At 49.9% G+C, this 25,118-nt stretch overlaps 1 protein-coding gene across 1 annotated transcript in view; it reads left to right on the forward strand.

Moving 5' to 3' along the window:
* The window catches only part of LOC127053669 (zinc finger protein 707-like), a 551,605-nt gene that overhangs the window by 41,368 nt on the left and 485,119 nt on the right, over nt 1-25,118 (forward strand). Inside the window, exon 2 of the mRNA XM_050958757.1 lies at nt 19,239-19,321. Within this exon, the coding sequence (XP_050814714.1) occupies nt 19,239-19,321 (83 nt within the window). The remainder of the gene's footprint in view (nt 1-19,238; nt 19,322-25,118) is intronic.

The following is a 25,118-nucleotide window of genomic DNA, read 5'->3' on the forward strand; positions in this document are numbered from 1 at the left end:
TTACAAACCCCTAAGCCCCCCCCCAGGATCCCTATAGAAAGGACGTAGATATCTGTGCACCCTCACGAACCCACTGATCCTCCCAGCGACCCCTACAGCATGGAAGTAGGTATCTGTACCCCAAAATTCCCCAAAGAAACCCCAGGACCCCTACAGCCTCGATATAGGTATCTGTGCCCCCGTACAACTCCCTAATACCCTCAGAACTCCTCCAGACTGGACGTAGATATTTGTGACTTCCAGGAACCCCCAAAGCCCTCCCCAGGACTTCTCCAGTCCCTACATAGGTATCTCTGCCCCCCACCAGCCTTCTGAGACCCATAGTGCCCCCACCAGCCTGGTTATAGCTATGTGTATGCCACACAAACCCCCTAGGATCCCCAGGGCCCCCTCCAACCGGTACGTAGGTATCTGCGCAACCACAAACCCTTAAGTCCCCCAGGGACCCCTCCAGACCATACGTAGCTTTCTGTGACCCTTACCAACTCCTTAAACCCCCAGGGACCACTACAGCCTGGACGTATGTATCTATGCTCACCACAACCCCCTAAGCCATCCAGGGACCTCTCCAGCCCTCACGTAGATATTTGTGGCCCTCATGAAGCCCCTAATGGCCACCAGAATGTCTCCAGCCTGGACGTAGCTATCTGTGCCCCCCCACGACCCCTAAGCCCCCCAGGGATCTCTACAGCCTCTACATAGGCGTGATGCTCTGTGCATTACCCTGCATGGCCACATGTTGTCACTGTTCCTCTATGAGAGAAATGCTCTGTGCATTACCCTGTGTGGCCACATGGAATCACTGTTGCTCCATCCAGGAAATGCTCTGTGCATTTCCCTGCATGGCCACATGGTGTCACTGTTGCTCCATGCAGGAAATGCTCTGTCCATTACCTGGTGTGGTCACAAGGTGTCAATGTTGCTCTATGCGGGAAATGCTCTGTGCATTACCCAGTGTGGCCACACGGTGTCACTGTTGCTCCATGCGGGAAATGCTCTGTGCATTACTGTAATGGAGTAGGGACTGTCTGTGTGGGGGATGGGAGAGCAGGGGGTGACTTTAGGACCGGACACGTGCTCAGCCTGTAACCTGAGCTAGACGGGGGGAGGGGTCAGCACCTTTGCCCGGGAAGCTGGACACAGGAAATGGCAAGCTGGAGGGAGCTGGGTTAGTTCAGTTTCGATTTTGGTCTGGGTGGTTGGAATTCAGGGATTCCCAAACTGGGAAATAAGTTTCCTGAACCCCTAGAAGGACTTGATTGTGGGGTCCTGCTTGTGCCTCCAGGCTCTGCTGTATCCTTCGCTCCTGTTGTCCAATAAACCATCTGTTTTACTGGCTGGCTGAGAGTCACTGTGAGTCCCAGGAAGAGGGGTGCAGGACCGGACTCCCCCACACTCCGTGACAGACCCTAAGCCCCTCCGAGACCCCTGCAGCCTGGACGTAGGTATCTGTGCCTCCCACCAAACACCTAAGACACTCAGAGATCCCTCCAGCCTGAACTTAGGTATCTGTGCCCCCCACAAACCCCCTAAGCCCCCGAGGGACCTATACAGCCAGAACATTGGTATCTGTACCCCATATAGACTCCATAAGCCCCTTGCGACACTCCAGTGTGCACGTAGGTATATGTGCCCCTCAGAAACCCTCTAAGCCCCCAGGAACCCCTATAGCCTGGACATAGGTATTTGCACTCCCACAAGACCCCTAACCCCCCTCCTCCCGGGACATCTACAATCTGGACGTAGATATCTGTGCCCCTCACGAAACCTCTAACCCCCCCTGGGAACGATACAGCCTGGACATACGTATCTGTGCCCACTCGAACCCCTAAAACCCACTGGTACCCCTACAGCCTGGACATCATAGGTGTCTTTGGCCCCCACAAATCCCCTAAGACTCCCAGGATGCCTCCAGCCTGGACGTAGGTATCTTTGCCCCCCACTAACCCCCTAAGCCCCCCTGGTAACCCTACAGCCTGGATGTAGGAATATGTGCCCCCCACGAACCCTCTAAGCCCCCATGGGACCCCTAGAGCATGGAGATTGGTATCTGTGTCCCCCCCAAACTCTCTAAGCCCCCCAGGGACCGCTATTGCCTGGACATAGGTATCTGTGCACCCCAAGGCCCCTAAGATCCCCCGGACCTCTGCAGCCTGGCTGTAGGTGTGACGGTGCTGCCCGTGGGAGCCAGCTCAGCTCACTCAATCAGAGTGAATTGCAAACAAAACAGGGCAGACAAATCCCAAACGCTACTGGTTATTTCAATACTTAGATTTACCAAGCCAGCACAAAACAGCTTCTGTAGTACCTCACTGGTTACGTAGAAGTTTAAACCACGCAGTTCCCTTAAAGTACCCAGCCTCAGGCCTCCGTCCAGACACACCTGTTAGATATGATGATGATTCCTGAAAATCTTACTTCATCATATAAAAGAAAAGATTCTTCCGATCCCAAAGGATCAGCCACATAACCAGGTTCAATTATGACTTAGATTTTACCTAAAATACATGCTATAGCCAATTCTTATTAACTAAGCTAAAATTTATTAGAAAAGAAAAGAGAGAGAGTGAGTGTTGGTTAAAAGATTAATAGACATATAGACTTGAATTCAATTTTTGAGGTTCAGATACAAAGTAGAGATGAGTTTGTAGTTTCCAAAAGTCCTTTTAGAAATAGTCCATAGGTTATAATCCAATGTCCATATTCAGGGTGGCTCCAGTCAATGACTGGGGATCTCAATCCTTGCGGCTTAAGGTTTCCCCCTCTTGAAACCCAAAGCAGATCTGAGATGAAGAAGGATCGTGTCCCAGGTTCTTAAACATTTCCAGCAGCATTTCGGCCTGAGAAAACAATTGGCTTAACTCTCCTTCCAAGCATCCTGGCAATTAGTACAGAGTAATTTATTCATTAAACAGTTCAGATACAGATTACCACAACCTTCAAAGAGACACAAACAATAATACTATTTCACTCAAGTATCATCATAAATGTTACTATTCTTTTTTTGCTCTTTGAATTAAAACTATAGCAATAGACAAGACTTGTTTGCTGACATCACAAGACTTGAGCAAACACCTCCCCTTCTACCTCTAACACTGCAGACTTGCATTTCAAAGCTCTGTTCATTTACATATCTTGTTAACCAGTTTTTAAGGTTCACCCACGGGTCAGGTCAGTAGGTGAGGTAGTTAATTAACTCTTTCTGGCCCTGTCACCTTTCAATGAGATATTAGATTATACTTATAATGTCACAGTCGCGGTGAGTTGACTGCTGCAGCTCCCCGTAGACTCTGCCTGCGCCACTCACCGAGCTGGAGTACAGCAGGCGAGGGGAGAGCACTCAATGTATTGCATCTACACTAGACGCGATATATCGACCCCCGCTGGATCGATCGCTGCCCACCGATTCGGCAGGTGGTATAGACATACCCAGAGTATCTGGTGATCGGAGCTGGACCCCCGAGGGGGACACATTGAAGGAACTCAGGGGTTAAGGTGCCTCTATTGTCAACTGTCAGGGCTGCTGTGGCTCAGAGGAGGGTGCTTGACTGCCTGGCAGGCTTAGGCGCCGCAAGCCTTGGAGGTGGGAGAAGTGAAGCGGCCACGACGTGCTCGGGGTGCTCGTGCTCGGAGCAGGGGTGAGCTCGGGCGAGGGGGGTGCCGCAGGGCAGAGCAGGAGATTTGACACAAGAGGGGAGCCTCAGGGTGGAGGGGGAAGCTGCCACGGGTGGGGCGCCTCAGGGCAGGGGTGCGGGGAAGGAGGGTGAAAGGTGGAAGTTTCGCCTAGGGCATGAAACTTCCTTGCACCGGCCCTCTCCCACACCCTGCCTGCAGCCAGCCCTGCACCCCCTGCCCTGCCCTGCCGGCAGTCAGCCTCTGTCTCCAGCCAGCCCTGCACCTTCTGCTTTGCCTGCTCCAGCCGCATCCTCCCTGCCTGTCTCCAGCCAACCCCTGATGCACTCCCCTGCCTGAAGCCAGCCAGCCACGCAGCCCTTGCCCTGCCTGAAGCCAGACCCTACCTCCAGCCAACCCCACATCCACTGGTACCCTGTACTTCCCAGGGCAGTACACCTGCACATCTGCTTCAATGAGGGGTGCAGGGAGCAGCTGGGACCCACACATGTGCACACCCTAGGGTGACCAGACAGCAAGTGTGAAAAATCGGGACGGCGTGGGGGGTAATAGGATCCTAGATAAGACCCCAAAATTCGGACTGTCCCTATAAAATTGGGACATCTGGTCACCACAGCACACCCCCAGGACTCCTGAGTTCCATTGCTGGGTTTCCTATTGGTTCCTCTGCTGGTTGTTTTCCTTTTCCTGGGGACTTTGGGCAAGTTGCTCTCTACTCTCGGGCTCTGTCCCCAGCAGTCAAATGGGGATTTCATACCTTCCTGCTATTGGAAAGTGCTGGGAGAATCTCCCAGCAAAGGCTGCTCTGACAGTGCTAAGCAGTATCTGACCACTCAAAGTCGGAGCTCACTGCCCAGGAGGAGTGCTTGGCTCTGGGGTTTCACTTCAGCCCAGTGTAGAGAGAGAGCCCTAACCATGGAGTTTGGCTCAAGAAGACCAAGTCTCCAATTTATTAAGGGTGTTTTGAATTTCAATCCTGTGCTCCAAAGTGCTTGGTGTCAGTTGTAAACTTTAGGAGCATGCTCTCCACTCCATTTTCCAAATCATTCATGAAAATAAAGAATAGTACCTGACACCGGACTGATTTCTGTCAGACCCACTAGGTTCACCCTCCCCGTTGGGCAGCTAAACATGGAGAAGGGCTCCTGGAGTCTTGGCTTTCCACCAGCTCTGCACCCACATTACACTGATTGCAGCTGGACTGCATTTCCCTCGTTTGCTTCTGAGAATGTCCTATGGGACTGTGTCAAAAGCCTTAGTAACACCAAGCTAGATCCCATCTATTGTTTACTCACCTCTACCAGGCCCAGAACCCTGCCAAAGAAGGAAAGAGGATTGGTTTGAAATGATTTGTTCTTGACACATCCACGCTCACTAGTCATAAGAACCAAATCATCCTGTAGGTGCTGCTGACAAACTGAGTGTTTAAGAATGTATTGCAGGATCTCTCCAGCTATGGCAGTCAGGCTAGCTAGTCTGTAAGTCCCAGAGGTCTTTTTGTTCTCCTTTGAAAGATAGGTCCTGTCTTGTTCATGGATGGGAAGATGTTCTTTTTCAGGGGTCTCAGACAAGAACTGGGGCACAACACCTGGTTTGTTAAGGCCACAAAAACGGAGGCAGGAACCTCTTCTCTGCTGCTGGCAAAGAACCCCAGGTACCTAAAAGATAGGGACTCACATCTTTGAATGGGCTTTAAAAAGGCAGTGGTTAATAAGTTTGGCCCCGACCATTTCTTGTTTCCACAGACTAGACATTTTAGCAAACTTTAGAATTCCTTGTTGCTAAACACTTTGAAACTCCCCTTTCTCCTTCACAGAGGACTTTAATACCCCTTATCTCACTTGGGCTCTAAACTGCCCATAGTTCGAGAACTGTTCCTGTTCCGATTGGACAGATGGGAGAAGGGAAGTGACCTACCCAAGGCCTACACAACAAGGCGATGGCAGAGCCAGAAAGAGAAGCAACCAGTTCTGACTCCTGTTCTAACAGATGAAAACACCCCAGAGCCCAGGAATCGAGATGGTGGGAAAATTTCATTCAAACCGTTTCTGTCCGAAAATCCCATTTAGACTAAACCAGTTTGTTTCTCAAAATGATAACAAGTGGGATGAAAGATCTTTGCAAAAATATTTTGTTGCAAAACAAAAGCATCTCCTCTTTGTCAGAGTGTGTTAAATTGTCTCCTCGCACACAAAGAGGAGACACTTACATCTCAACCATTAGATAAGATGCTTCAATCTGAGCTAAGTCGTCGCTACTATTAACAATTTCAAAATAAAAAAATACAAATAAAATAGACTATTTCATCTAATCTATTATGTCATAATCTGCTCTGAGTAAACATGATGGGAAACTTCATATTATGCACTACTTCTAGTGACACTCCCAAATGGATCCACATCCTTCACCCACCATGAGGTAGGTAAGAGCGGATCATTATTATCCCTACTTGAAAGAGGGAGAAGATAAGGCTGAGAAAGGAGAATTGACTTGTCTTAGGTCACACAGCCCGTCAGAGGCAGTGTTGGGAATAGGACCCAAGAGCCCTAATTTTCAAACAAACCATCGGATCTTGAATTTCAGACATTGAATGACCTGAATACAGTGCTCTCAGATGAGCTCCAGACCAACAACAGTGACAGTAATTATTCAGCAAGCATTTGAGGAGAACTGCAATGTTAGAGGGAATCATCAACTGCTCAGAGACAATTAATGCAGAGAAGCAGCAAAATTAATCAAAGATAGAACTGGTTCTGACTTATTTACTTGATCTTAAAAGAGAACAACAAGGACCTGAGTCTTCTCCCTGTCAATAACCCCCTGCTCAACGAATCAGGGTAGAGATTGAGGACGGGAGGCTGAGGGTTCTCACCAGAGAGCCCAAAGGATGGCCCAGGTCACCGGTGGGGATCACTGCCCGAGCACTATTTCAGTCCCACATTTTTGGGTGGACCTTCCATAGTGGGAGCTGCAGAGGACTTCCCTGCAACACACACACACACGCCTCCGTCCTGTTGTTGGGAAGGGAACAGGAGAAAGGACAAAAGAAGCAAGAGAAGAAGAGGAGGGAGGGATGGAGGAAGAGGTGAAACAAAAAGGACAAACCCTAATGTCCCCAGCGATTCTAAGGGACAAAATCCCAGGTGCGCAATAAAATTCTGCCTCCTTAAGCTCGTGTTTTCCATGCCTAGAATTCACTTGTCACCAGATAGATCAGACTGAACAGGTTTCAAACCTCCAGGAGGCTCTTACCTTCTAAACAGGGATGGCTGTTTTCTAGTAAAATCACTACAAGGGAAGGAGGAAACTCGAAAGAGGTTCCTCCTGGCGCTCACGTCCATGACCCCAAATAATCTCTCAGTCCTCAAAGAGAGACCTGGAGAAGGAAACGTGCTGAAGCAAAGCCACAAAGGTCTCTGAGGTTTCCCTGGCCCCTCACCCCTGTCCTGCCTGGCTGATGTCAGCATCTCTCTGTGAGGTCACCACCTCCCCACCACCTTTGACCAATAGTCTGAGGTCCTGCAAAAGGCCTTTGTGATGTCACTGCCACACCCCTCCCTTGCTGGGCTAATGTCCTGCCCCTGGCCAGGCACTTTGGAGGTTTGAGCTACTCCCTGTGGATCACCCCACTCAAGGAGCGTTCGTTCTAGGCAGCAAGCCGGCTAGACAGGAAAACATCAGACGCTGCTCCCAATGCTACACTCAGTTTTTCAGAAATTAGTCGACTTCATGGTCAGAAGACACCATTAGAGCATCTAACCTGCATATCACAGGCCTCCTGTATGACATAACAGCTACTTTGGGGGCAAACACATTCCAGAAAGGCATCTAGTCTTCATTAAATGACATCAGGAGATGGTGAATCCACCACTTTCCTTGGTAGCTTGCTCCTGTGGTGAATCATCCTCGCTGTTGACTATTGTGCCTCAGTTGTAATATGAATTTGTCTCTTTTCACTTTCCAGCCATTGGGTCTTGTTATGCCTTTCTCTGCTCCATTCAAGAGCCCGTACATACCCAATCTTTTCTCTCCATTAAGGCCCTTCAACATTTCAATGAAATCACCTTTCAATCTTCTTTTGATAAGCTAAACAGGTTGACCTCTTTCAATAGCTCACTGGAAGGCATTTTTCTCCAGCCCTCAGAACATTTGGTGGCTCTTTGCTGCCCTATCTCCAATTTCACAACATCTTTTTCAAATGAGGATACCAGAACTGGAGGCAGTAGAAAGGTTGTATAAAGGTAAAATTAAATAGGTTGCAGAGGAGTTTTTTTTAATTTCGGCTTTTGTTGCTAAAAATTTTGTCTCTCTGCGGTGAGAAAAAACACTCCCCGAATGCCAAAATTTGAGCCATGAAAAGCGGCAGTGTGAACAGCGCATCGTAGGTGGAGCTGTGCTCCTGGTGACAAAGCTCCTGCCCCTCATTGGAGGTAGTTTGGCTTTGTTGCCGGGGAAGCTCTCTCTCAGCGATAAGGATGGCCACACAGCACACCTTACAATGGCATGGTTAGAGTGGCACAGCTGCACCGTGGTAAGGTGCGCGGTGTAGACACAGCCTCAGAGCTGGGGAAAGCCGACAGGCGCTGAGGAGCACAGGGTTCAGACAGAGACATCCGTTAGGAGAGGAACTATTCACAAGGATTCTCTATAGCCTAGTAAGGTGGAGAGGATGGAAGATGATAATGTACAGGTAGGTTCTGATGAGAAACAGTGAAATGAAAGAGTCTCCCTCAATTACATCATGTAATAGCAGACAGCTAAAATGGGACACATTTTAGAAGTGCTTAAATACAAACGCTAAACGTCTAAGTACTAAGACTGGTGAATTTGAGTGCCTGGTATTGAGTGACGATATTGATAGAATAGGCATCACAGAAACCCTTGCACCCCCTCCTGCACCCACATGGGGAGACTGACCTGTGTGCATGGAGCAGCTGGCATTGCTGCCCCCCACTCCTCCCTGGAACGCTGGTCATCTGGGCACCCCTAGGGGCTGTGGGATGTGGGGGCAAGAAGTGAGATCATCCGAGCTCCCTGCATCCAGGTCACTTTCCTCAGCCGGGCTGCATAGCGGCAGGGTAGAGAGCAGCAGCTTCTGATCCTCCCCTCACAGCACAGCCCAAGTGGGAAAAGTGACCAGGACGCATGGAGCACATAGGGTTGCTCCTTACTCCCCTCAAACCTCTGTGGACCCATGGAGGAGCATTGGGGCAGGGGAGAGCAGTGAGCACCTTTGCACTGCCACACGGTGCCCTTTGACCCCTGGAGCCGTGGGCGGCTATCGGGGGGCACCACCCCTAAGGCCGGCCAGGCTCCCCAGAACGAGCAGCAGAAAACACAGAGACTGGCCACACACTGAGCAGTGGTAGCCTGGGCGGCTCGTAATGGAGGCTCAGGGGGGAGGGGTGTCATAACATTTTTTCCCAGATTTGGACCTTAGTGTCCAAAATATGGGTGTTAGCATGAAAACCTCCAAGCTTAGTTACCAGCTTGGACCTGGTAAAGCTGCCACCAGCCAGGGATTTATACAGTGCCTGGCTCACTGTGGTCTCCCCAAAACCTTCCCCGGGGGACCCCCAGACTCAGATGCCTTGAGTCTCACAACAAAGGGGAATAAACCATTTCCCTTCCCCCTCCTCCCCTCCAGGTGTTCCCTCCCTGGGTTCCTGGAGAGATATACAGAAGCAAGCTCCGTGAATCTAAACAGAGGGACTCCCCCCTCCCTGTTTCCAGTCCTGGAAATAGAAGTACCAAGATAGCTAATCTCTCTTCCCCCTTACCCAGAGGGTATGCAAAGTCAGGCTAGTAAATCCAACACAACGAGATTTTCCCCCTGACTTCTTCCTCCCACCAATTCCCTGGTGAGCTGCAGACTCAATTCCCTGGAGTCCCCACTAAAGAAAAAATCCAACAGGTCTTAAAAAGAAAGCTTTATATAAAAAGAAAGAAAAGGACATAAAAATGGTCTCTCTGTATTAAGGTGACAAATACAGGGTTATTTGCTTAAAAGAAAAAAATGAATAAACAGCCTTATCCAAAAAGAATACAATTTAAACATTCCAGCAACTACACACATGTAAATACAAAAAAAAAATATATAAACTTATTGTCTTATTATCTTTGTATTTACAACTTGGAAACAGAAGATTAGAAAGGCAGGAGATAGAAAAATCACTCTCATAGCCGAGACGCCACAGACACAAGACAAAGAACAAAGAACTCACACACAAACTTCCCTCCACCCAGATTTGAAAAAGTCTTGTTTCCTGATTGGTCCTCTGGTCAGGTGTTTTAGGTTACTGGTGTTACCCCTTTATAGGTAAAAGAACATTAACCCTTAGCTATCTGTTTATGACAAGGGGGCTCAGCCTCCCCAAACCTTGCACTGCCAAGGGGACAGTGGGGCCCATGATCAGGGGCCCTGGCCAAGTTAGGTCCCCCTGAAAAAGTCTCCCCTATGTCAGCCCCAGGGCTGGAGGAGCTCCCACTCCCTGCTACAGCCCGGGGGCTGCAGCAGGGGCACAGAGCTTCTCTGGTCTCAGGGCCACAGCGGGGCAGGGGTAAAGGAGTGATAGGGTGGGGCTGGTGGGGGAAGGGGTGGAACAGAAGTGACAGTGGATGGGGCCATGGGTGGAAGGGGGTAGAGCCACAGACAGAAGGTAGGGGCATGGTTCTGGTGCTGGGGCCCCCACACTTGTTCTCCCTTTCCCGGGGGTTTGGCATCACTAGCCCCGGCTTAGCGAGTAGGGTTCAGTGGTCCCCATAATGTGGGGTGCGACTCCTAGGGGGACACAGAGGAACATTCATGGGGGCACCTCAGGACCTGAGCCAGCCCACATAGAGGGCAGGGAGGGAGCACCACTCTGCCACAGCTCTTCCCCAACCCCACCCTCAGCCTGAGACTCTGGCTTCCAGCCAGGCATCGACCCCTTTACCCCTGTCCGCACCCCTCTCCCCAGAAAGCAACAGCCCCACTCCTCCCAGCCCCGGTTCTTGACCGTGGCTTCCGAGGGGCCACAGCCATGGCTAAGAGGGCACAATGTGAAATGTTTGGGGACCACTGGTTTAGGGTGACGTCCTCAATCACTTCTCTGCAGTCCAATAAAAGCTATTCCTCACTCACCTACCCCTCCATCAGGACGGACTAGGTATGTTCTGCTGCCCTTCACTCATACAGGAAGGAGAATAACATTTTATTCCACTCAATCCTAAAGTGATTTGTAACCCAAGACCATCCCAAACTGGTCATTTTGGGGAAGCGGCCCCATCATGCTGCATAGCTAGGCAGAGTAGGTGTGTCTATGCAAACACGGTCTGTTCCTGAAGTCTTTCCCTAGCTCCTCACTAGGTGAGAGAGGGGAGCTCATTCAGACCCTGCTTACACTTAGTATTTAAAAACTCCTTCGTGTCCCTATCTCTGCCGGCCTTAGATTTCTCCTCCTGTCCGTTTTTTGACAGCTCAGATGAGGTGACCGAGTGGTTAAGGTGATGGACTGCTACCCCATTATGCTCTGCCTGCATGGGTTCAAATTCCCTTCTCATCAGAGGCATTTAGTCTTCACCCTCCTTTATAGACAACCATCTCCCCCTTTGGTACAATAACAGATCAAACAATGTTGCTTGTGTTACCCAAAATTGGGTCAGTTAGTAAGCTTAGAGAGGACTAATAATGCCCCTCCATCCCAGAGTTTGGCAGAAAGCAGCACATTTATTAGCTTGATAGCTAAGCTCAAAAGAAGGGATGAGGGAGGGTGTCACACTCATACTCACGCTCCCAGGACAGGCCTGGCAGTGGAGATGTCAGGATCCTTTAAGGTAAGTGTCCCACAGCGCAGCGATGGACGGTGTGATGAAGATCAGTCTCCCTGAGGTGCAATAGAATGTAACACAGCGAACCACTTGCCAGATGGGCCGGGTGAAGGGCATTCACTGGAGGTACAAAGGAGAGTGGGAAAGCCACTTCACAGGCATTCAAAGAGGGAAAGGACACAAGCTGGGGGAGTTTAACAGACCTTTTGAGCATACAGGTTATACAGAGCATACAGATCACTGCTGCTCCTACAACATGATAAGTTCTCAAGCAGCATGTTTCTTACTTTGCCCATCTGTCAATTTTGATGATTATTGATGAAAATATTTTGCCATTGGGTTGTGTGTTTACACAGAAATTGACATTTACCAACAAATACACAATTCTTCCAAGCCTGCCTAGTCTGCAGTTGATGGGTTTAGAGGGACACATTCACTCTTCCAGGTCCCCATTCCAGGCCTGTGCTCTCCAGGTTGTCAACTTCCCGCACTGCTGGGATCCTTCCCTCATCTCCCCCCAAACCACTGCCCCACCCCCACTTCTGGGGTCCCCTCCCTACACTGTCTAACTCCACTGCTGGCAGGATCCCTTCCTGTTCCTTTCATTTCCTGCCTCCACTCTGGGCAAAAGCTCTGCACTCTTCCCACACCAGAAGTTGAACCCAGGCCACCTGAGTGAAAACCAGGAATCCTGATCACTAGCCCATATGGGACTATTGTTGCATCTGACGAAGTGGGTATTCACCCACGACAGCTCATGCTCCAATACGTCTGTTAGTCTATAAGGTGCAACCGGATTCTTGGCTGCTATTATTACTACAACTCAGGCCTTGGCTATGCAAGGTGCTGTACAAACCCTGGGCTACACTGAGACACCCAGGAGGCTCCCCTCAATTTCCCTGAGCCTCTGCTGCCCAACTTCTTCTGAATCCCTCTGGCTCACCCCCCCCACACACAAAAAACCCACCTTTCCAAACAGTCCTTCTGTCCTTGCCCCCTGATTCTGGTTTCACACCCAGGGACCATCTCCTCTCTTTGTCTCTCCCCCTCCAGGTGAAGCAGAAATGGAGGCAACTTCAGCCACTGGAGTCAGCCTCAGCGAGCACTGCAGCCGGCCCCGGAGGAGGGGGGGTGTTTGCAGACACAGGAAGGGAGCAGGGGGTGCTGGGAAGAAGGCGGCAGCAGAACAAAGCTCAGAGACCCAACATGGGGAAATTCCAGGGGGCGGGGCTCTGACACATCCCAGATGCGGGCAGCTCCTCGGGGCGGGGCTCCAGCACAGAGCAGGGGCGGAGCAGCTCCTGGGGGCGGGGCTCCAACACAGAGCGGGAGCGGAGCAGCTCCTGGGGGCGGGGCTCTGGCACAGCCCATGGGCAGGGCAACTCCTGGGGCGGGGCTCTGGCACAGCCTATGGGCAGGGCAGCTCCCGGGGATCGGGCTCTGGCACAGCCAAAGGGCATGGCAGCTCCTGGGGGCGGGGCTCTGGGTCAGCTCAGGGGCGGGGCAGCTCCTGGTGGCGGGGCTCCAGCACAGAGCGGGGGTGGAGAAGCTCCTGGGGGCGGTTCTCTGGCACAGCCCATGGGCAGGGCAGCTCCTGGGGGCGGGGCTCTGGCTCAGCTCAGGGGCGGGGCAGATCCTGGGGGCGGGGCTCTGGCACAGCCCATGGGCAAGGCAACTCCTGGGGGTGGGGCTCTGGCTCATCTCAGGGGCGGGGAGCTCCTGGGGGCGGGGCTCTGGCACATTGTGACGCGGAGCCCGGGCTGAACAGCTGCTTCCTGGTTCTCCACGTGCTGCCAGCAGAGCTGGAGCTGCCCGAGCCAGAGCGGAGCCGCTGTTATCAGCTGCAGCCAGGATCTGCCCCCGGCCCCGCTGGGATCCAGGTGGGGACAGAGACTGGGGCCCGGGGGTTCCCCTTGGTGTGGCTTGCGGGGGCGGGAGGGGAGAAGCCAGAGCTGCAGGCGGGGGAAGTGCGGTGGGACATTGTGACCCGGAGCACCCGGGGAATGAGAGGCGCTGGGGGCAGGAAAGTGACTCTGCCCCAGGGAGCCTGGGAGAAGCCTTGAAGGCACCTCGGCCCCAGTGGAGCTGCAGGAGGATCCGCCCGCCCGCCCGCCCCGCTGGGATGTCAATTTAAAATCTCTCCGATGGGGGGTGGATTTTCCCACCCATTTTAACTGCAGCGATTTGTCCTTCTTTGGGTGGGAAATTGTTGCCCTGGGTCATTCCCCAGAACATGGCTCCCACTGGAATGGGATGGGATGAGGTTCCCGTTCTCTGCCAGGGCAGGGAAGGGAAGGGAGGAGCACATCCTCCATGGAGACTGCCCAGACCCCATTTCCCAATTCCCCTGCGGCCCCCTTCCATTGTCCAGGGAGCCTTCCAGCTCCCCCCCGCCCTTAAATCAGCTCCTCAAAGGGCTCTGAGCTGCTCACGTGAATGGTTGCCCCGTGGCCGGGGGGGACCATCACATTCTGTTTATGTATTGGACAGTCATATAAAATCCAGTCCAACAGTCCCCCTTTTCCACTAGTTATTTAATAGCAACATCAAATCCCCTCCGATCTTGGTGGTTTTCTCTCATGTTATCAAATGTCGTTTGTGACAGGGTTCTCTCTGCCTGTCTCAAAGATTGATATAAAATACCCCAAACATTTGCCCCACTTCTCTCTAGTTGTTTTATTTCTAATTGAATATGATGGGTTGTTTCCCAATGTGCTAAGATGCAGCTGCCTCTGGGGTGGATCCATGGTGGTCATTATTTGATAGTGACAGCCCGTGGATCTTTCTTGCCCTCCAGACCTTCCATTCTCCTGTTAAAGAAGCACTCCCCAGGCTCCCTCTGCCTGTGTGACTGGCCAGCAGGAGGTGGTGTTAACTTTCTAGCCACTTCTCCCACTCTGTGAGGTAACACTTGCAGGGGCAGGGAAGGTGTCTGTGTGGGGAGATTGCAGCTGAAGGGGCATTGTGGTAGGGGGAGGCCTCTGGGTGGCTGGGCAGGGGGTACCCTAGTCAGGTTGGTGGGTTGTGGAGGTTTGGGGTTTTCGGGGGTGGTGGTTCTGATGTGCCCATCCCTGAGGCTATGGGTCCTGGAGGTGGGTATCGCTGGGGGCCTGGTGGCTGCAGAACAGTGGGGGTGGGTGTCCCTTGGGGAGGCGGGACAGAGGGTTAGAGGGAGCCTGGTTTTGTGACATGGGCTCTGTCTGTGCTTCCCCCGCTGGTTCCTGGTTTTGTTGCCATGCCCAGTGCACAGAGCTGGGGGAGGGGATCCCTGGCACTAGGTGAGGGCATGCCAGGGAAGCAGAGTGATGGGTCGCACTGTAAAGCATCAGGGGGTCACACTGGGCAGAGGAGGGGGTCCCAGGCAAATGTCAGGGTAGATCGTTCTGGAGAGTGGGTAAGTTCCTAGGCAGGCAGTGAGGGACTGAGTTCCCAGTGGGGGTGGTCCCTTGAGGGGGTCCATGGCTGCTGGGGGCTCTTGGTGGGGGGAACCCTTTGGTATTCCCAACCTGGCAATCATGGTGTGGTGGGGGTTCTCTGGCCGGTGGGGCTTTGAGGGGTATCTGGGGTCCCTGGCCAGGGAATCTGGGGGCTGCGTCCCAGGGAATATCTGATGGGATCCTGGCTGGGGAGTGTCTGGGGCCCCTGGCTGGGGGGTCTGGGCTCTGAGTACTAGGGGGTGTCTGGGGGCTGCTGCTAACCATGATCTTTCTCTCTGTTCAACTTGTACCAGAGTCCTGGCTCCTAGTCACCAGGTCACCAAGTCCATTCCCCAGTCACGTGCCCTGTCACTGTGATAACTTTCTGTCCACTTAGCAAACACTGTTAGTGTGAAATCACAGAATTTACTTTTCTCCTCTTTTGAAAACTGCAGGAACTTTCGGTTCCGTTTGGAAAATTTTTGCCCCCAGTCCTTGTCCTAGATCTGCGGGGGTGAGGGAGGTGGGAAGGGAGTCAGCACTGCCACACGATGGTCTTTTCCACAGCGTTCTGAACTCATTCTTTCTGAAATCCGGTGTCATTGAGACCGTTGTTAATCCAGAGTCACTGTATGGAAAGACAAGGAGTGATTCCAGATGGACAGTGGGTCAAATGAGATCAGCCATTCTCCCTGTGAGGAGGGGCTCCCATTAACTGCTCTCCCCAGAGAGCTAAAGGAGGGAAGCTGCTGAAACACTCTGTCCCTCTCTGCTCAGGATATTGGGGTTCAGCTTCCTGAGTCAGATGCTGCAGCCTCCATTGTGATCTGGGAGACCAGGCTTGGCAGCTGCTGCTCCCCCAGTGGGGCTCTGTGCTGGGAAGTGACCTTAATTAAAGCTTCTTCTCTGCCCGGCCCAGGGGATGACTTTCTGCAGCTGGTCCTAGCCCCCTAGGGCAGTCCTGGGCCCTGTTACTACTAAATTCTGAGCCAGAGTCTCCAGGTAACTGAAAGACCTCAGGGAATGTCCTAGGGTCTGGCAAGAAAGTGACTCTGCACAAACAACACCACCTCATTTCTCCTGCCATTAGCGGTTGCCAGGAGGAAATCCAGCCATGGGAGAGCAAAGCCCCCAGGAATGGGACTGTCCCAGCCAGAGGGGCAGGGAGAGAGGACAGGGGAAGGAGAGACTGAAAGGGGAAGTGGGAGAAATGAATGTCGGGGAGAGATTTCCAGCTCTCTAGTCCACCCAGACACATGTATTGCTGCATCCTGGGGCAGAACCACTTTCCAGTGAACAAAACAAGGATCAGACAGAACAAAAGCCAGTTCCTGACTCCATATTCCCCCTGCTGGAGTGTGGCTGCCGTGGGGTCAATGTCTGAGGGAATCCCCCACAGTGACTCCTTTGGTTCTGCTCTTTTCTAGCCTTGTGTTCAGAGAAGGGGTGAGGGGAGAGAGAAGGGAGGTTAAAAATGTGTCTGTGGACTTAGCCTGGCAGGAGGGGTCAGGTCTAAATTGTAATAAACAGATTGAGCATTTCCCAGCATGACAGAATCTAGGGTGTCTGTCTGCAGGGAAAGGGCCTGGGGGAATTGTGATGTGAAATTAACTAAAACCGGTTCTGAAACGCCCACAACTGCCCTTCTCCCCCAGACAGGATGCAGAATGTTTTGCTCCAGCTCATCCCAGCCTGGCGTGGGACAGGGAAGAGAAATGGCTGCAGTGAAGTCAGTCCAGGTGGAGATTATCGGGGGGTTGCTGGTGGGTTCCTGCTGGAGGAAAGGGAGAGCAAATACACCAGAGGTGGGAAGGTTTGCAGAGTCTGGTTTGGAGGTTGGAGCGGGGCAGGAAATTCACAGCGTGGGGAAAGGAGGAGACTAGGGTGTGGCAGACCTGCTGGGAGTTATTTACTAAGTGGCCTAGATTCTAGGAACAGACCCAGGAGGTTTGGAGGTGGAAATGCCCTAATTTGTGAAGAGAGAAAATAACCCACCTACATGGAGCTAGTCAAAGTGACCAGACTCCTAGTGCTGGAGCCTGACCTCATTAACCATCAGCTGCTGTGAGATATAAAGGGGACACCCATGAGTCAGGCTTATTGGAGCTGCCTCTCCCTTCATATCCCGCTCCTCACAATGAGGAGGGTGTTGGGCATCCTACCAGCGAGCTCTCCATGGACCCTGCTAGGGGCGCCATCTGCTGTATCAGTCAGTGGCTAGTAGGGGGGTGATGGATATGCTGGGAGAGATAAGGGGCTCTCTCTTCATCCCCCCACCCTGGCATTTGCTGGATAGTCTGAGCCAGGTCGAGGTGGGACTCTCCTGACTATGATCCACCCAGAGCTTCCATTTGATTCACTCTTCTCTGCCACAAATAGTGGGGCTGTGAGTGGGGCAGCAAGTCCTTAGTGTTGGACTCTTACTCTTTCAGGGGCTGGTGACCTTCAAGGAGATGGCTATGTATTTCACCAGGGAAGAGTGGGCTCTGCTGGACCCCACTCAGAGAGCCCTCTACTGGGATGTCATGCAGGAGAAGTATGAGACTGTGACCTCGCTGGGTAAGGGTTCCTGTCCCTTCTGTTCTTGGAAGGGGAAATGAAGAATGAAGGTTCACGCCACCCCCACAATGCCATCTGTACCCTGTCCTGTTTCAGCATCACCCCAATAGGCCAGTGACACACATAATACCAGAGACCCTCCTCTGCTGCAGAACACTTTGGGAACAGAGCACAGGAGCCGTATTGCACAGTGTCAAATATCTCCTGTTTGCTCAAGTGAAACTGGGGATTAGGTCTGGCATAACTGTCCCATACCCCTAACCATTTTTGTTGCCCTTTTCTGAACCTTTTCCAATTCCAATATATCTATTTTTGAGATGGGGTGACATGTGCATGCAGTATTCAAGATGTGGGTGTATCATGGATTTATTTGCTGTTTTTACAAATATGATCTATGAGATATTCTGTCATATCTATCACTTTCTTAATTATTTCCTACATTGTTCACTTTTTTTCACTGCTGCTGCACATTGAGTGGATGTTTTCAGAGAACTATCCACAGTGACTCCAAGATCCATCTCTTGAGTGGAAACAACTAATTTAGACCCCATCATTTTGTATGTATAGTTGGGACTGTGTTTTCCAATGGGCTGCACTATGTGCTATCCTGTCATCTAGTACTGCTGAGATCCTGGATTCAGTAATATCCCTGCCCTTCCTGTTCCCTTTCTCCACTGAACCCCGCCAGCCCGTGCTTCCTGTTCCCAGCTTCCTCAGGATTCTCGCACTGTCTCTGAAGCTCTCTGTCAGCAAGAAGCAGTGCCAGGGACACTTGCCCTCTGTCTGGAGTCTTCGATTTCTGGGACATGGATTTACTTTCTCTGTGTTGTAAGAGGCTCTGTCATAATGAGTGTCTGTGATGTTACCCAGAGTACAATCTGGACTGTTAAATAGCTGTCCCCTCAGTCCTCCAGCATGGGGTGCCTTTTCCACTCTTTTCCCGCGAGAACAGCCCCTCTTGGCCAATTAACACACAGTCTCCAGCATGTAACTCACTCCCAGCTACACAGTATTGAGTGCTGCTAGACAGCCACTCATGAATTACACCTCAGGAGAAAACCAGCAAATTCTCAAGTGCCCAACTTTCCCCCAGAAATGTGCATCTTGCACTGTCCAGCACGCTACTGAACGACCCAAGCTCATATGAAGTCTGTCATTTCATCAGCGGAAAATGACATGCACCAGCTTGTTATCCCAAACAGAGTTTCCAACACACTTCAATCCACACATATTGTTTAGATGAACAATAAACCAAGATTGTTAACTACCAAAAAATAAACTAGGAACAGTCCATGAAAGGGGCACTCCCAGGAGAGACTGTATAAAGGCTGGAACATGAAACACCTTTGTAAACCTGAGACAGCTGCCTTGGGGACAATGACAGGGAGAATCCCCCAAACTGACTCCTTTGTTTCTGCTCTTCTCTGGCCTCCGATGGTTCCTTCCAACGTGGAGTACTTTGCACTTGTCTCTACTGAATTTGATCCTATTTACTTCAGATCATTTCTCCCGTTTGTCCAGATCATTTTGAATTTTAATCCAATCCTCCAAAGCACTTACAACCCCTCCCAACTTGGTGTTGTCCGCAAACTTGATACGTGTAAGAGAGAGACTGTTACTGGGAGGGTTTCCCCATGTGTCAGAGGGTTACACCCTGGTGGGAGGGGGCTAGGCCTGTACTGGAATAAGGTCACTCTGTGCTTCACAGTGTGCTAGAACCTAGAATGTGCATTAGCAGGGGAAAAGCTGGGGGGAATCGGCTTGGGGAATGGACAAAAGCCTAGTCTGAATTCTCACACCTTGCCCTTTTCACCCCGGCAGGCCAGAGAATAACATCCATGTTTCGCTGCAGATCATCTCGTCCTCCCAGGGGCAAGGAAATGGCTGCAATGGAGCTGGCTCAGGTAAGAGATTATCAGGGTGGCGGGCTCTGCTTGGAGGTTGAGGAGCAGTAAATGCATAAGAGGGTGGGAATTGCTAGAGGTGGTGGGAAGCAGGAAATATCTCGGGTGGAGAAAGGGAGGGGATAGCATGTGACAAACCTGCTGAGACTTGTGTAGTGTAGGGCGTGATGGGTTGTCACCCCCAGGAGGCAGTTTGTGGAGCTTCTGGGAACTGCTGTGTCCTCTAACCCTCACGCTGGGCTGGCCCTTCTCACACTGCTTTGCTGGAGATTTCGCCAGCCTCTCCAGGGCCTGTTATCACCCAACACAACAGCAGGTGGCGCCATGCAGCCAACTAAGCTACCTGAGTGCGTTACCTAAGCCACTCAAGGACAGATAGAAGACAAGAGCCAATTTCCCACTCCCCAACCTTGCACACTTGCTGTAGTATAAATCCAGAATGATACCATCTTATAGTGCACAGGGATCTCTATAATGCAAGCTCATTAATGTAGTTCCCCTTCCCCTCGATATGGGACAGATGTGCACAACAAGCTGAGATTTTCCCCAGACACTTCACTCAAAATACGCTGGTTAAGATAAAGCATCAAACAAGTTTATTAACTGCAGAAAGATAGCTTAAGTGATTATAAGTGATAACAAAGAGATCAAAACAGATTATTTAGCAAATAACCAAAACTCAGACTAAGCCTAACATACTAGATGGATAGAATTTGAATTAGCAATTTCTCACCCTGACTGATGGTACAAGCAGTCCCCCAAGTTTCCATACACAAGCTAGAAATCTCTTGATCCTGGCAGCAGCACTTCCCCCACATCCGTTTTTGTTTCTCAGGTGTTTCCAGAAGTTCTCTTATGTGGAGAATGAGGCCAAGAGATGATGTCACACCCCACCTTATGTAGCTTTTCCATATGGTGGGAACCTTTTGTTCCAAACTCAGTTCCTAGTCCAGTTTGTGGAAAAATACAGGTACTAAAGTGGAGTTTAGTGTCATGTGGTCTGGTCACAGGCCCTGCTGAGTCATAGTAGCCATGACTCATAGGCTGGCTGAAACATTCACAGGAAGGCTAAGCTCTTCCACAGTCCATTGTCTTTGTTGAGCCATCAGCACTGTCTGGCTTCTTCATTGTTGTACCTGAAAGGCTCATTGTGGGTGTTACCCAGAGTAAGCACATTTGAAATACAGATCCAGAGTCAATATCCATAACTTCAGATACGAACATGATATGTGCACACAAATAGGATAATCATATTCAGCAAATCAGAACTTTTCCAGTGACACCACACATGATGCATCTTCTACAAAATAGATCATAATTATGTCCTAATCATATTATAATCATACCACTATGATGAATATGGGGGTGTAGTGTCAGATAGGTCCTAATTTCAAGGCACAGGAGTTGGGAATGGAACTTCCCCTCTTTGTGGAACAGGAAATAACCCTCCAGCCAGGGCTGGGACAACTTCCCAGACTCTCAGTGATGGAGCCTGAATCTACTGACATTTCATTAATTACCACCAACCCCAATCTTTGTGGCAACTGTAAACTTTATCAGTGATGATTTTGTACTCTCTTCTAAGTCATGGATAAGAATGTTAAATAATACAGGGCCAAGAACCAATCCCTGCAGGAACCTGCTAGAAAGAAATCCACTCGATCATGGTTCCCCATTTACTATCAGAGTTTTTAATCTATTTAATGTATGCCGTGTTTATTTTGTATCATTCTAGTTTTTTTTAGTAAAAATATTGTGCTAATCAAGTCATGTCCCTTACGGAAGTTTAGGTATATTACATCAATACTATTAGCTGCAACCAAACTTTTGATCTCATCCAATAAGGATATCCCGTTAGTTTGATAGGCTCTATTTTCTCTAAACCTTTGTTAATGGGCACTACAATTCTGACCTTCTAACTTCTATTCTTTATGATTGACTTCCCCTTTCTTCCATATATTTTATTTGGAGAGTGCTTGAATTCCTACCAGGAAGCCACTATCAGGGTCCAGAGACAGCCCCATCTCCTATATTAAGCTCTGGCTAGTAGCTATGTGATAAATGTGAAGACCCTGCTTCTGTCTGTGAGATGGGAGACACAAAGGTTTTTTCTTTCTACCCTCTGATGCCTCCTGGCTGCTGTAAGCAAGGTGGGGTGGGACTCTGTTAACATGTGCCTCCCGGAGCTTCCATTTCCCTGGTGCTGCTGTTCCGTGAATAGTAGGGTTGTGAGTGGGTCAGCAGGTACTGAGTATTGGACTCCTGCTCTTTCAGGGTCCGGTGACCTTCGAGGAGGTGGCTGTGTATTTCTCCAGGGAAGAGGGGACTCTGCTGGACCACACTCAGAGAGCCCTCTACAGAGATGTCATGCAGGGGAACTATGAGACGATGGTCTTGCTGGGTAAAGATTCCTGGCGCTTCTGTTCTTGGAAGGGGAAATGAAGAGTGAAGGTTCATGCCACCCCCACAATGCCATCTGTACCCTGTCCTGTTTCAGTATCACCCCAACAGGCCAGTAACATACATACTACCAGAGACCCTCCTCTGCTGCAGAACACTTTGGGAACAGAGCACAGGAGCAGCATCACACAATGTCAAATATCTCCTTTTTACTCAAGTAAAACTGGGGTTAGGTCCAGCGTAATGAACAGAATCTTCCTACTCCCAGCCTACTCTCAAACCCTGAGCCTTCTCTACCCAAACCAGAATGTGCTTGCGGTGTAACAAGCAGGCAGCTGGAGTCAGAGCTGCCAGTCCAGGGTTACTTATCATACAGACACTCAGTGCGTCCTTGAACGCTGGCTGGGAGTATCCAGACAGGGGAGCTCCAGCAGCAGAACACTGAATCTCACCCAGGATTACAGATGACACAACTCCTCGCTGATCTGGATTGCACCCCAGCATGTGAAAATGGCCTAGGTTGGTAGTGACATTTCTTGAGACATGGAGAGTCTTGCTCCCATATCACCAGGTGTAATAAAAATAACAGGAAAGGCCAAATATGGAAAACTGATTGTTCAGCTTGCTTTTGACCTGCATCATATTTTGCAATATATTCCAAATAAGGAAATTAACGTGCAACGTTTGTGTTATTGTTTGTGGTTTTAAGCTGTAAAAGACTTGTGTGATTTTTAGCTCGGGAACAGTACTCCAATAGCTGTCGCCCCCTGCGTGCTTGTAACCAAGAAAAGAGCCTCAGGCTGAGCTGATTCAAATATTAATCCTGTGGTCGTTTTCCACAACAGCCTCAATAGGTCCCTGTGATGGAATGTAAGGCTACATCTAGACTACCCACCGTATCGGTGAGTTAAAATCGATTTCTCGGGGATCGATATATGGCATCTCATCTAGACACCATATATCGATCCCCGAGCGTGCTTATATCGATTCCGGAACAACACCAACCCCAATGGAGTTGCAGATTTGACAGGGGGAGCCGCGGTCATCGATCCCGCGCGGTGAGGATGGGTGAGTAATCCGATCTTAGATATTCAAATTCAGTTACGTTATTCACGTAGCTGAATTTGCGTATCTAAAATTGATTTCGCCCCGTAGTGTAGACCAGCCCTTAATGTCTTCACACCTTCCCCCTGCAGGAGAATGGCTGTTTGACCCGCTGTTTGCCTTGCTGTCTCTGAGGAACTGGTCTGTGGGTGTTCCCCAGAACTGTAACTTTTTCAGTAATATCATACTGTAAAATCTCACAATTTTACATACAGTGTTACTACACATTTTAACAGGAGGATAATATTCAGTAGGTTATGCGTTTTCTAATGATACCTCACAAGCCATACTGGGTACAAAATTGATCATAATTTTCTAGAAGAGTGAACACAGGGGTACAGATTGACACAGTGTCTGTGTGTGTGTTCCCAGCAGATATGTGGGTCTTTCAATCCCTCATAAGCACAATGTTTGGCATCTTCAAGGACCTGGGGAACTGGTCCTGGGAATTCACTAGTTTAGCAAGTGTGAGACTGCATGAAATTGTGAGACACTTTGGTATTAATAATAAAATAATATAATCTGATAAAATTGCAATGAATCATGCTAGGTATGCCATGTAAAGTGTCAGTGAAAATGTTATGATTTGCCAAGTATGATAATTTTGTTTCTATGTTTCTATCACCTTTGTATTGTGAGTTACAGATATGTAAGGTATATCTGTATTTCCAGACTTGTGCAGTTTTTCTGGGTGACACCCCCAGACATATTGGCATCAACATTGCCTAGCATGTTTGATGGCCCATTGAGGGTCATCAGCTGTACAATGAACCTATGGACCAAGGGGATACACCTATTGAGTCAGCAAGACATGCCGGGGTTTGCCTGTGTAATGAAACCTCCAAAGCTTTTCCATGCCATGTGCTGTGAAGCTTGTGTTTGGGACACAGGAAGTACAAGCCACATGGCAAAAGGAATATAAAGCGCAGCTGCATCATCTCCATCTTGTCTTCAATCCCCCTTCCTACCTCTGGAGCAACTTCTCTACAAACTGAACCCTGGAACAAAGGACTGAATGACCCATCCAAGCTGTGGATGCGTTCCAGACAGACTTTCAAGCCAGCAACTCACCAATACTGCTAAGAACCTGATATATCCATTTTGGAATGTATCTGACTGCTTTTCCATTTAAATTCTTTCTGTCTTTCTTTCTTTTAAACCTTTAGTTTAGATGCTAAAGAATTGTCTGGAAGGATGGAATTTAACTTCATTCTTTCATTTGTTCTTTCTTCTAAACATTTAGTTTAACTGCTAAAGGATTGGCTGGCAGCATGGTATTTTGGATGAGATCCAAACCTGGGTAATGTGGCTAACCTTCTACCCACCCACTTCCTGGATCCAATTAGGATCACTCTCCTGCTGCCCTCTGGCCATGCTGTATCATAGTGAACAGAGTTTTTAAATAACCTCTCACTGTACGGGACCTAGTTGCTGATTAGGAGTCAGAGAACTGTCATGCAATAATGGGGGTCGTGTGATTTCCTTTTTCAGAGTCTCGTTAACCAGTGTGTGGGATTAGAAGCACAGTTTGTGACTGGTCAGTGAGTTTAACTTCAGTGTTAACCACCAGTATGGGGAGCATCTGCTCTCCCTTTTTCAGCCTGCTCTGACCTTGGCATTTTCAGTGAGGACTGCCCCAGGCACACTAGGTCACACTAAGCACTGAAGATAAATTAACAGAATGTTTTTGATGATCAAGTTGTATGAAATCAACTGAACTCCTTTGTTTTCTTTCATCTGAGTGGAGTTTCTGGTTTTCCAAGGTGATATGATCTCCCAGCTGGAACAAGGGGAAGAGCCATGGGTCCCAGAGCTCCAGGGTTCAGAGGAAAGAGAGATCCTGAGATTTCCCCGCACAGATGAGGAAACATTAAACCAACTCAGAATCTGTAAGTGCCTGAAGGAAACATCTAGGATGCCCTACAAAGCTCTTGGGAAGTCTCTCAGTTCATTATTGTCCATAGCACGGGTCGCATCCGCAGGGTAAATATAGCTCAAGGCTTCCTCTAGATGCTAGCAGACACCGGGCAGTAGCTTTCTCCCTTCCCCCTGTGAAGTTGGATGGGATGTGAAGGCTGAATTGATCCCCTCCTCTCTCCTGTTGGGGGGAGCTGAGTTCCTGATTTTTATTTGTCCTCTCTCCAGCACTTGTTTTGGTTTGGCCTTCCCCTTTACATCCCTGTTTGAGGTTTCTGTCTCTATCACAGTAGGTGATGCAATGACGTGTGAGGTTCAGCACAGACCAGAAAAAGAGCAGGGAAACCAGCCAGGGGAGAAAATAGATAAATTTATT

This window comes from Gopherus flavomarginatus, chromosome 6 (assembly GCF_025201925.1).
Source record: "Gopherus flavomarginatus isolate rGopFla2 chromosome 6, rGopFla2.mat.asm, whole genome shotgun sequence".
Classification (NCBI taxonomy): Eukaryota; Metazoa; Chordata; order Testudines; family Testudinidae; genus Gopherus; species Gopherus flavomarginatus.